At 41.0% G+C, this 13,208-nt stretch overlaps 1 protein-coding gene across 1 annotated transcript in view; it reads left to right on the forward strand.

The window, feature by feature from the left end:
- The first annotated feature begins 779 nt into the window (after positions 1 to 779).
- Positions 780 to 13,208, forward strand: part of RTKN2 (rhotekin 2) — a 127,763-nt gene continuing 115,334 nt past the window's right edge. The window contains exons 1-3 of the mRNA XM_068982337.1: positions 780 to 851; positions 960 to 1,241; positions 12,020 to 12,216. Of these exons, the coding sequence (XP_068838438.1) occupies positions 780 to 851; positions 960 to 1,241; positions 12,020 to 12,216 (551 nt within the window). The remainder of the gene's footprint in view (positions 852 to 959; positions 1,242 to 12,019; positions 12,217 to 13,208) is intronic.

The raw sequence follows: 13,208 nt of genomic DNA on the forward strand, positions 1-13,208 counted from the left end.
GACATTTCATAGTGATTGATGTCCAGTTTATGAATTGTTTCATACACAGACCATTTAATTAATAAATTATGATTATGCAAACTTCAAAAAAAAAAAAGAGGACAGTGGGGTTTTAAAGAACTTACAAAGGCCTGAAATCTTTGGGACTTCAATTTTGACTTTTAAAGATTCCATGTTTTGGCATTATAATTAATTCCCAATAATTAATTTCCCAATATAATTAAAAGGGTCTTTATATTGGTCTTTAGGGACAGCAAGGAAATGGCAACCCACTCCAGTGTTCTTGCCTGGAGAATCCCAGGGACAGGAGCCTGGTGGGCTGCCTTCTATGGGGTCACACAGAGTCGGACACGACTGACGTGCCTTAGGCAGCAGCAGCAGCAGCAGCAGCAGCAGCAGCAGGGACAGCAAGAAATGAGAGTCTGGGGAAATAATACCTCATTCTGTTGTCACTTTGGATGTTGGTGGAGAAAGAGTAATGAAAGGGTTTTTTCCAAGAAAGAACAGACTACTTAGCAGCGGGGAGGGGCATCTGGAATTACAAAGAGACGTTGGGGACAAAAGAAAAAGCCTTGTGAAATGCCTGACACGACGTCTCACCAGCCTGATTAATAAGGCCGTGGCTTCTAACTGACCTCGGGTGACAATCTGCGTTGTGTGAGAGAGTAATCGCTGAGGGCAGTGTCACTTGGTTTTCTGGAATTGAGGTTGTCTGTGGGAGTCCAGGGACTGCACGTTGGGTCAGCTGACCCCAAGAGCTCTGGCGGGCCTTGGATGAGATGCAGGCCGAAGGCTCCGCATGCAAAAGGCTGGCCTCGAAAACCACAAGCCTAAACCGGCCTTCCGGTCAGGTGCGTTCAGTGGGCTATGCTTTCCCCACGACCCCGCCCACTCCTGTCCCAGGCCCGCCCACACCGCAACCTCTCCCTTAAGTGGGCCAGCTGCTCCCTACTTCCCAGCCGGCGCCGGGAACTCCGGTCTCGGCAAACTTGAGACACGGGCTGCGCGGGGTGCCTTCTGCGCGTGCGCACGCCGGCTCTCAGCCCCCTCGCCCCCTCCCCTGCGTTGGGACTTGGTACGGCCGGGCCGGCGGTTGGCGTCCTCTGCGGCTCCAGCCAGGGGCGCGCTTTTCAAACCTTACCTTCGGAGTTGTGCCGGCGGCCCTAGCTGTGGCGCTGGAGATGGAGAGGCACGTCCTGAGGGGACACGAGCTCCGCGCCGCGGGGCTTGCGGCCCAGCAGGTGAGTGAGGGAGGGGCCCGGCTTCAGGTCCTCAAGCGGTAGTTCTGTCTGGGCGACGGGAAACGCCCCAGTCCGCGTCTCAATTCAGCCGAGGCCAGAAACAAAAGGAAAAAGTAGGCGACTGCACTTTTGGGGCCCTAGTGGACCTTGGAGATCTCCCTGTTCCCACCTCCCCGCCCCCGCCCCCAGTTTCTTAGGAAGGAAGCTGGCCTGGAAGAGGGAAGCGAGTTTGGGGCGCACCTGCCCCTCACCCCTCCTCCCAGGATTGGGACCTTGTCTTTTTGCAAGTGTGGCTGACTCGGGGGACTGGGAGCCCCAGGATTTTCCGGAGGCCCACCCTAGGCCAGTGGAGAACAGTTTGCTTGTTACTAGATTTGATGTAAAGCACAATTACTGTAGATGCTGTGTCTACACGCTGTATAAACTTGATGGGGCGGGATGGAGAAGCAAACTGGAACATCTGAACTTGAGAAACAGTTGGTCTGCTAGTGGATTCTTCTGTTATTTCTTGGCATTTATTAAAAGATTATATTTTCCACTCTCGACCTTTAAAGAATACTTAAAAGATGGGACTTGAAAGAAAACTCTGCCTTTGAACGGGATATCCACTTCCAATTTAATCTCCAGTTTTACCTATTTCTGAAGTAGGTTAAACCATATGAAATTCCCAGTTTTGTAGATCAGAATTGGTAGAATATTACCAATTTCGTATGGTCCAACCTATTATCTTTGCTTAGAAACCTATTTTCTTTTCTGGAAATCTTAGAATCCTCAGCAGATACAAAGCTATTAGAACCTCTTCATAATGGTACGAAAACTAAAGCATGACACTGCAGAGAGTGCAGTAACTTTATCAGTAATTTATACTGTTTTATGGCAGCATTTAAAAAAATTTCTAACATTTCGATGCAGTGTTTCTTTTTCTATCTTGTTGTGTACCTTTTTTTTCCTTAAACTGTAAATGGTATCCAGCTGGGCCGCTCAATGCTTAAAAGCCAATAAAGAGGCAAGGCTGGTGGAAAGGAAAGTTTACTTCATTTTGGAGGCCAACAGAGTTGGGGAGGGCAGTTGTTGTTATTTAGTCCCTCAGTCCTTCCACTCTTTTGTGACACTAAGGACTGTAGCCCATCAGGCTCCTCCATCCATGGGATTTCTCAGGCAGGAATACTAGAGTGGTAGCCACTCTAGTATTTCCCTCTTCAGGGAATCTTCCTGACCCAGGGATCAAACCTGTGTCTCCTGCAGTGGAAGGCAGATTCTTTACCTCTGAGCCACCAGAGCAGCCCTGGGGGAGGGTGGACTCCTGTCCAAAGGCTGACTTCACCTCAGTGACAAGTGGCCAAGAGCTTTTATAGGCAGAGGGAGGGGGCTGCATGCAGAAATAGCATAGTCAGCTTTGACAGTCATCTTAAAATTGTCCTGGGTAGTCTGACCAGTGGCATCTTGATTGTTTTAAGTATAGTTAAGCTTCATTTCCAGGGTAGGTTTGTTCCCATTTCTTTGAGACCAGTTCTTGGAGTTATGGCAGCTTCTGTGATGGCTACTGTCTGGTCTTGTATTAACAGTTAGCTTGTTCCTCCTGGTTGGAGTTTCAGTATCCATAAGTCAGCTCATGGGATATGGCTTAGAATATTATCTACAACCCTTGAGAAGGAACTAAATGGCATTGACTTTCCTACTAACTACATTATTGATATTATTGTTTTGTCCTGTTTTCAAGCTTTTCTTTGCTTCTGTATTTTCTTACTTCTCTGATTAAACTTATTGTTAGGCTAAAGATGTTTCACAGGCAAAAAGGTAAGCTGAGGATGTGGGGGGCAGGGATCTTAAGGGTCCTGCTCTGTTTCACTTTGATTGTACTAATTATTTTTTTTTAATTTGATTTCTAGTGAATTGGTGGTATCTTGAGGCTCTTGCGTTTATCACATAGGTGTTGGTGGGGCCGATCAGGCGTACTTATTGAGCTGTGTGTAGCAGCAGTATTTTGAAATGGTACAAAAGAGATGAGAATAAGGTCATAAAAGAAGTTTTATGTGGAATGACAAGAAATACTTAAATATACATAAAAGTGAGATTATTTACATGTAGGAAAGTACAATACTTAATGATTTCTTAGGTAGCAACAAATTAAGATAATTGCGTTGTGGAATTCCTTCTGTTTGGATCATGGAGAAAAATTGTAAATAGTAATAGGTTGTAATCTAACAGGAATACTGAGGGTCAGTAAAAAAATTTTATACTTGACTAACACTGAATTTTTGTATTTCCTTTGATATTAATGAACCTGCCATAAGATAGGGATAGGCCCAAAGATTCTGAGATGGTCACTCACTAGTATAACTTCTCTACTTGAACATTAGAGTTATCTGTCACTACTCACAGCATAGAATATTGGCATTGAAGTCCAATTAAGGTAAAATCCAATTCTGCTTGTTGTGGAACCTTGCATAAGTTAGCTGTCTTTTCTAAGTTGCAGTTTCTGCAGTTGTGGAATGGGAAAATTGCTTATTCTAGAGAGTTGTTGGAATTTGAGAACCTCTTTAAAGTACTTAATGGACTTCCCTGGTGGCTCAGATGGTAAAACCGTCTGCCTACAATGCAGGAGACCCCAGTTCGATCTCTGGGTCGGGAAGATCCCCCTGGAGGAGGAAATGGCAACCCACTCCAGTACTCTTGCCTGGAAAATCTCATGGACGGACGGAGGAGCCTGGTAGGCTACAGTCCATGGGGTCGTAAAGAGTTGGACACGACTGAGTGACTCCACTTAAAGTACTTAACAGTACCTAGCACTCATACATGCTTGAAAGATGACTGGTTTTGTTACTACCTTTGTCCCATTTATCTGAATAGTTGGAGCAGCCACCTACCTTTTCTTATAAATGTTTAAGCTTTTGCAGTCTTTATAAAAACAAAATTCAAGGCATACTTTCTCATTGCAGAAAAGTAATCATAGAAACATGAATTTATGAACTCTTTCTCCAGTTCTATTCCCCAGAATGAGCATTGTTAACAATTTCCAGACTTTCCTCTGTACATAAACAATTCATAAAATACACAGTTTCTTTTGGAAAGAATGTATCTGTATATGCCATTTTGCAGTCTTTTTCATTACAATCTCTCGGTTAACAAGGTTTAACTATATGCATTGAATGGGTGGAGGTTCTATCTGGATTCATGCAGTTTTGTTTTTTTACCAGCTGCCAGCTTCGTTGTTTTTTTTGTTTTGTTTTTTTTAGTCAGTGCTTAATTCTGCTGCTCTGGCATTTTCTTTGTTCTTCCTTTGTGTGCCATTCTAGCTCTTAAAATTTAGTATATTTCTGTTTCCTACATTATCTAAGTTTTCACATCTAAGTCATCTATTTCCTTCTTAGCCTTGCCCTAGCCCTTTAGTCTTATCAACCTAACTTCAAATACCTATGTGATAAGGCTTCCCTTTGACTTGATAGCAAGCCCTTATTGAGAGACATGCTTTTGTCATGTGTCCTCAGTTCAGTTCAATCGCTCAGTCCTGTCAGACTCTTTGCGACACCATGAATCGCAGCACGCCAGGCCTCCCTGTGCATCACCAACTCCCGGAGTTCACTCAGACTCACGTCCATCGAGTCCGAAATGCCATCCAGCCATCTCATCCTCTGTCGTCCCCTTCTCCTCCTGCCCCCAATCCCTCCCAGCATCAGAGTCTTTTCCAATGAGTCAACTCTTCACATGAGGTGGCCAAAGTACTGGAGTTTCAGCTTTAGCATCATTCCTTCCAAAGAAATCCCAGGGCTGATCTCCTTCAGAATGGACTGGTTGGATCTCCTTGCAGTCCAAGGGACTCTCAAGAGTCTTCTCCAACACCACAGTTCAAAAGCATCAATTCTTCGGTGCTCAGCCTTCTTCACAGTCCAACTCTAACATCCATACATGACCCCAGAAAAAACCATAGCCTTGACTAGATGGACCTTAGTCGGCAAAGTAATCTCTGTTTTTGAATATGCTATCTAGGTTGGTCATAACTTTTCTTCCAAGGAGTAAGCGTCTGTTAATTTCATGGCTGCACTCACCATCTGCAGTGATTTTGGAGCCCCCAAAAATAAAGTCTGATGCTGTTTCCACATCTATTTGCCATGAAGTGATGGGACCGGGTGCCATGATCTTCATTTTCTGAATGTTGAGCTTTAGGCCAACTTTTTCACTCTCCACTTTCATTTTCATCAAGAGGCTTTTTAGTTCCTCTTCACTTTCTGCCAGAAGGGTGGTGTTATCTGCATATCTGAGGTTATTGATATTTCTCCCGGCAATCTTGATTCCACCTTGTGTTTCTTCCAGTCCAGCGTTTCTCATGATGTACTCTGCTTAGAAGTTAAATAAGTAGGGTGACAATATACAGCCTTGACATACTCCTTTTCCTATTTGGAACCAGTCTGTTGTTCCATGTCCAGTTCTAACTGTTGCTTCCTGACCTACATACAGATTTCTCAAGAGGCAGGTCAGGTGGTCTGGTATTCCCAGCTCTTTCAGAATTTTCCACAGTTTATTGTGATCCACACAGTCAAAGGCTTTGGCATAGTCAATAAGCAGAAATAAATGTTTTTCTGGAACTCGCTTGCTTTTTCTGTGATCCAGCGGATGTTGGCAATTTGATCTCTGGTTCCTCTGCCTTTTCTAAAACCAGCTTGAACATCTGGAAGTTCACAGTTCACGTATTGCGGAAGCCTGGCTTGGAGAATTTTGAGCATTACTTTACTAGCATGTGAGATGAGGCAATTGTGTGGTAGTTTGAGCATTTTTTGGCATTGCCTTTCTTTGGGATTGGAATGAAAACTGACCTTTTCCAGTCCTGTGGCCACTGCTGAGTTTTCCAAATTTGCTGGCATATTGAGTGCAGCACTTTCACAGCATCATCTTCCAGGATTTGAAACAGCTCAACTGGAATTCCATCACCTCCACTAGCTTTGTTCGTAGCGATGCTTTCCAAGGCCCACTTGACTTTACATTCCAGGATGTCTGGCTCTAGATTAGTGAACACACCATCATGATTATCTGGGTCGTGAAGATCTTTTTTTACAGTTCTTCTGTGTATTCTTGCCGCCTCTTCTTAATATCTTCTGCTTCTATTAAGTCCATACCATTTCTGTCCTTTATCGAGCCCATCTTTGCATGAAATGTTCTCTTGGTATCTCTCATTTTCTTGAAGAGATCTCTAGTTTTTCCCATTCTGTTTTTTTCCTCTGTGTCTTTGCATTGATCACTGAAGAAGGCTTTCTTATCTCTCCTTGCTATTCTTTGGAACTCTGCATTCAGTTGCTTATATCTTTCCTTCTCTCCTTGGCTTTTTGCCTCTCTTCTTTTCACAGCTATTTGTAAGGCCTCCCCAGACAGCCATTTTTCTTTTTTTCATTTCTTTTACATGAGGATGGTCTTGATCCCTGTCTCCTGTACAATGTCACGAACCTCATTCCAGAGTTCATCAGGTACTCTATCTATCAGGTCTAGTCCCTTAAATCTATTTCTCACTTCCACTGTATAATCATAAGGGATTTGATTTAGGTCATACCTGAATGGTCTAGCGGTTTTCCCTACTTTCTTCAATTTGAGTCTGAATTTGGCAATGAGGAGTTCATGATCTGAGCCATAGTCAGCTCCTGGTCTTGTTTTTGTTGACTGTATAGAGCTTCTCCATCTTTGGCTGCAAAGAATATAATCAATCTGATTTCAGTGTTGACCATCTGGTGATGTCCATGTGTAGAGTCTTCTCTTGTTTTTGTTGGAAGAAGGTGTTTGGTATGACCAGTGCATTTTCTTGGCAAAACTCTATTAGTCTTTGCCCTGCTTCATTCTGCATTCCAAGGCCAAATTTGCCTGTTACTCCAGGTGTTTCTTGACTTTCTACTTTTGCATTCCAGTCCCCTAGAATGAAAAGGACATCTTCTTCGGGTGTTAGTTTTAAAAGGTCTTGTAGGTCTTCATAGAACCGTTCAACTTCAGCTTCTTCAGCGTTACTGGTTGGGGCATAGACTTGGATAACTGTGATATTGAATGGTTTACCTTGGAAACGAACAGAGATCATTCTTTCGTTTTTGAGATTGCATCTAAGGACTGCATTTCGGTCTCTTTTGTTGACCATGATGGCTACTCCATTTCTTCTGAGGGATTCCTGCCCGCAGTAGCAGATATAATGGTCATCTGAGTTAAATTCACCCATTCCAGTCCATTTTAGTTCACTGATTCCTAGAATGTCGGTGTCCTAGTCAGTCTTGACTCTACCAACATGATTTTAGTGGCCTACTCTTCCTCTGAGGTCAGTAAGCCTCTGCATGGAATGCTCACTGTCATGACACAATCACTGTTCTCACTGTGGTTGGCACTAGACATCACTCCCAGCCTTGGAAAGCTCTGTACCCCTTTTTAACTAAAACCGAATCCTGTGACTCCATGAAGCTGTTCTTATTTAGAGTAGTTGCCTTGACCAGAGATGTTGTCCCTGTATATAAAGCATAGATGTGTACTGTACATTCTGGTCTGCTAGTGGTGGTTTAGTCGCTAAGTTGTGTCTGACTCTTGTAATCCCATGGGCTGTAGCCCACCAGGCTCCCCTGTCCATGGGATTTCCCGGGCAAAGATACTGGAGTGGGTTGACATTTTCTTCTCCAGGGGATCTTCCTGACCCAGAGATCATATAGTATATACTACAGTCAGAGGACTTGCATGGAGAATGCAAAACTGGTACTTTTGTTTCTCCATGAATACATTAAAAACAGAAGCTAACACAGCATTTTAAGTCAACTATACTCCAGAAAAAAAAATACACTTAATTTATCCCACTTGTATAAGCCCTCCAAGATCCACATCCACTCACTGTAGAGTAAGGGAGGTAAGGTCACAGTTTACTATGTATGTTAATTTGGCCGGGTTAGGGATCAGCAAACCGCTTCTGTAAAGGGACACATGGTAAATATTTTCAGTTTTGTGGGCCACATAGTCTCTCTTGAAATTATTCAGTTCTGCCTTTGTAGCTTGAAAGTAGCCATAGACAATAGAAATGGGCGTGACTGTGCGCCAGTACAAGTTTATTTACAAAAACAGGCACTGGGTTAACTATAGTTAGCTGCCCCCTGCTCTGAAGGATGTGTGCTCAGTAACTCAGTTGTGACTCTTTGCGACCCCATGGACTGTATGTAGTCCTCCAAGCTCCTCTGTCCATGGGATTTTCCAGGCAAGAATACTGAAATGGTTTGCCCTTTCTTTTTCCAGGTGATCTTCCTGACCCAGGGATCGAACTTGCGTCTCCTGCATTGGCATGCAGTTTATCACTGAGCCACTGGGAAGCCTGATCTAAAGGATCAGTTCAGTTCAGTCACTCAGTCATGTCTGACTCTGCGACCCCATGGACTGCAGCATGCCAGACTTCCCTGTCCGTCACCCAGCTCCCGAAGCTTGGTCAAACTCATGTCCATCGAGTTGGTGATGCCATCCAACTATCTCCTTCTCTGTCGTCCCCTTCTCCTCCCGCCTTCAATCTTTCCCGGCATCAGGGTCTTTTCCGACGAGTCCGTTCTTTGCATTAGAATTCTAAAATCTGCCAGCTGTATCTCATTTCTTTAATGAACTTTTAATCTTACAAATACTGTAAGTTTTTTTAAAGCCCTGACTGTACATTTCCTTTCTCCACTCTACTCCAAGCCTCTCCAGTTTTATGAAGTCTTGATCAATAATTGATGAAGAGGGACAATCTTCATTTACAGGATAGAAACCTTAGAAATCAATTCCTTAGTGTTTTTGTGGCCACCTGCTGGTTCCTTAAGGTTTCTGCAGTTTTCCAGATTGCTGGGGAATATCAAGAAGTCCAGCGCTGGTTCTCTACCTGGACTGTGCCCTGAATCACCAAAGGAACTTAAAAAAACAAAAATGTGAAGGTTCCACTTCCAAAAATCCTAATTGTTTGTTTTTCTTTGCCTGAGGTGATTCTAATGTATAGCCAGCTGTAAGAATGACTGTGCTAGTTCAACTGGCTGCCTCATTCTACTATTTAAAAAGAAAACTTGAATTTAATGGCACCAGATGGTATTTGTTTATATTTGAGTTGTGGGGTAGTTTTTCATCCCAGTTTCAAGTTGCTCTGTAAGTGCGCTCTCCAATACTAACCTGCCTGCCAGAGTTTATAGACATGTGGGTCACACAGATAATTCTTGTAATTGATAACTAATTACATTAAAAAGGAATTTACTTTGGGACTGACAAGTCATAAAAAGATGAGATGGAGCTGTTGAAATTCAGTCATGTGTAAAGAAGGGAAAGTAGCAAATGACTGCATTTATATAGTACATCAGTTTTGAGTTATGCTACAAAAGAAGGTTTTTATATAATGATTACATGATGTAATTACAGAACATAATTAAATCTGTTTCTGCATGTGAATAGTACATTTGATGGATTTGGATAGTCAAGTTAAATCATCTGCAGTTTTTCTTTTCGAGTAATCTTCATATGCAGAGTAAATCATGAGAAATGCTGGACTGGAAGAAGCACAAGCTGGAGTCAAGATTGCCGGGAGAAATATCAATAACCTCAGATATGCAGATGATACCACCCTCATGGCAGAAAGTGAAGAGGAACTGAAAAGCCTCTTGATGAAAGTGAAAGTGGAGAGTGAAAAAGTTGGCTTAAAGCTCCACATTCAGAAAACTAAGATCATGGCATCTGGTCCCATCACTTCATGGCAAATGGATGGGGAAACAGTGGAAACAGTGTCAGACTTTACTTTTTTGGGCTCCAAAATCACTGCAGATGGTGACTGCAGCCATGAAATTAAAAGACGCTTACTCCTTGGAAGGAAAGTTATGACCAACCTAGATAGCATATTCAAAAGCAGAGGCATTACTTTGCCAGCAAAGGTTCGTCTAGTCAAGGCTATGGTTTTTCCTGTGGTCATGTATGGATGTGAGAGTTGGACTGTAAAGAAAGCTGAGCGCCGAAGAATTGATGCTTTTGAACTGTGGTGTTGGAGAAGACTCTTCAGAGTCCCTAAACTACAAGGAGATCCAACCAGTCCATTCTAAAGGAGATCAGTCCTGGGTGTTCATTGGAAGGATCGATGCTAAAGCTGAAACTCCAATACTTTGGCCACCTCATGCAAAGATTTGACTCATTGTAAAAGACCCTGATGCTGGGAGGGATTGGGGGCAGGAGGAGAAGGGGACGACAGAGGATGAAATGGCTGGATGGCATCACCAACTCGATGGACATGAGTTTGAGTAAACTCTGGGAGTTGGTGATGGACAGGGAGGCCTGGCGTGCTGCTATTCATGGGGTCGCAAAGAGACACGACTGAGCGACTGAACTGAATTGAATCTTCATAGACTATTGCTCTAACTTTTCTGCTTTTTAAAAAAGATTGTCTTTTCAGTATCTGAAACTTTTTTTATTAGATTCATTCATATTTTTGATACAGATTTTATTTCATTTAAAAGGTAAATTATAGCATTCTTTTTTTTTAACCACAGAAACCAAGGTGAGCTATTTTTAAAAGTAGACATACTGAAGCATTAACACATTTGTAGGACAGTAAAAAGTAACAACTTAGCAACTAAACATCAAAATAAGTATCTAGTGATTTATAATTTTTTTAAAAGTCACTGAATCAAATCAGAAGAGTACATATCAATTTATAGAATTTTGACGTTGTATCTGAAACTTGCTTTTAGAGCCTGGATGTTACAAGATCATTGTGCAGAATGAAAGAAAGACTTTAAGAACTAAAATAACTTAGTAGTTTCATGGTGACTCTTAAAGCTAAAATAAATTTATACAAAACTGTGTTCTAAATCTCTGGTCCAGGAAGGTAAAGCTCCTGACATTTTCTTAGTACGGTGCTTTGACTCTCTTGCTTCTGAGATTTTATTTACATTGCTTACTCTAACAAATAGCCTGTTAACCTCTCTGCTGTGAAACCTTAGTTCCTTTATTCAATATCTCTTCTTTTAGGAAGGTTTTCCTTGGTTAATTCAGTATCATCAGTTAACATCTTGCCGTTTCACAGTGCAACTTACATGAAACATACATAGGCTATACTGTTCACCTTGGTTATTATATTTTTGTGTTGTTTTCCTAAGGTTGCCATAACAAGGTACAAAAATTGAATGGCTTAAAACAACAGAAATTTTTTCTGTCACAGTTTTGGAGTCCAGAAGTATCTGCAGGGCCATGTTCCTGCTGAAGGGACTAGAGAAGAATCTGTCCTTGCCTTTTACAGCTTCTGATGGTTGCTGGCAATATTGGTGTTCTTGGCTTGTAAACTCATCACTGCAGTCTTTACCTGCATCTTCACATAGAGTTCTCTGTGTGTCCCTCTGTTTCTCCGTTGACTTTACTATGAGGCCAATAGTTATTGGATTTAGGGCCAAAATGAATCTAGTATGACCTCATCTTAACTAATTACATTTACAAAACTGTCCAGGTAAGGTCACATTCTGAGGTTCTGGGAGGACAAGAATGTTTTGGGGACACTGTTAAACCTTGTACAATTACAGTAAAAATATGTAGTATTTCTCACTTTTGTTTCTGTTCTGTTTTTCTAGTAGATTATAAAGGCTCCCTAATAAAGCAAGAAATTAAGATTTTGCAGAGAGTATTTAACAATTTTTATGCTATCATATATTAAAACTTTATTACTTTCTGGGTATGTTATAAAATTATAATACTAGATAGTACATTTTTCATTTTTTAGGAATATAAAGAAATACTATTCTGCGTTTTTCTGCCTTTTAAAATGCGTTTTTTCCTCTCTCTTTTCTAAGAACTGCAGCATTCAAGAAAAAATGGATTTGGAAATTCGAATACGAGAAGGAATATGGAAACTCCTTTCTCTGAGCACTCAAAAAGGCCAGATTTTGCAGGCAGTTAAGAATCTCATGGTGTGCAATGCTCGAATAATGGCTTACACATTGGAGCTGCAGAAGTTAGAAGAGCAGATTGCAAATCAAGCTGGAAAATGGTTAGTGGCATTGTTTACCTATGGTTTTTAATGTACTTAAATATTTACATTAAAAACACTGTGTGATTCAACCTTAAATTTAATTTAAAATGTCAAATCACCAAAGCTTTTAAAAAATATACTGAAGTAGCCTCTAGTATCATAAACATTTTGACAGTAGGGCTTAGAGTAAACTTACTATTAAGGCAGCAGTTTTTACTGGGCAGTTTTATTGTGTTCATTACATTAAGATTGTAAAATGAAGTGGTTAAGAGGCAAGGAGTGAGGAAATATTTTAAGAAGGATCAAGATTGATACTAGAGTATTAATGTGTACAAAGTAAATTTTAAAAAGCTAATTACTTAAACTGATAAAAAGGTACTGAGAGAAAGGGAAACTTAGGTATAGAAGCTGAAATGAATGGGCAACAAAATTAAAGCTATGAATAGAACTAAAGATATCAATGGGAAGGAACTTAAAAATCAGCAATTCCCTTAGGATAGCTGTTTAATCTCTGTTTAATTTCTGAAGTAAAGAAAAATTTCTTTTCTACAGTTGACTTAATATTTACATTTTGAAAATTAAGATATATATTAAAAACCTAAAAATACCTTTTATATAATTAGTATTCACAATATGTCAAATAATTTTCACTATTATTTATCCCTGACATTATAAAATGAAGTTTTTCCAGTATCATAATCTAGGAAAATATTTTTCAGATACACATAACACTGGAATAAGTCAGTGCTTCCCAAATGGGCCAAATATATTACTTAGAGTACATGATTATGTGTCATAAGACAGGCAAAGCCAAAGAATAACTGTGGCATATCTTTTTGTAGCATGAATTTTTAGGATAAAGTGTGAGATATTTAGAAGTGTGGCTTAGTTTTATATTATGCTGCTCACAGGGGTATACATTCCTTCTCCTAGCAATATTTTATCAAGGAGGATTTATAACAATATTTTGTTTAGGAGGATTGTTTAAGTGGAAAAGTTTGAGAAGCACT

Source organism: Capricornis sumatraensis, chromosome 10 (assembly GCF_032405125.1).
Source record: "Capricornis sumatraensis isolate serow.1 chromosome 10, serow.2, whole genome shotgun sequence".
NCBI lineage: Eukaryota > Metazoa > Chordata > Mammalia > Artiodactyla > Bovidae > Capricornis > Capricornis sumatraensis.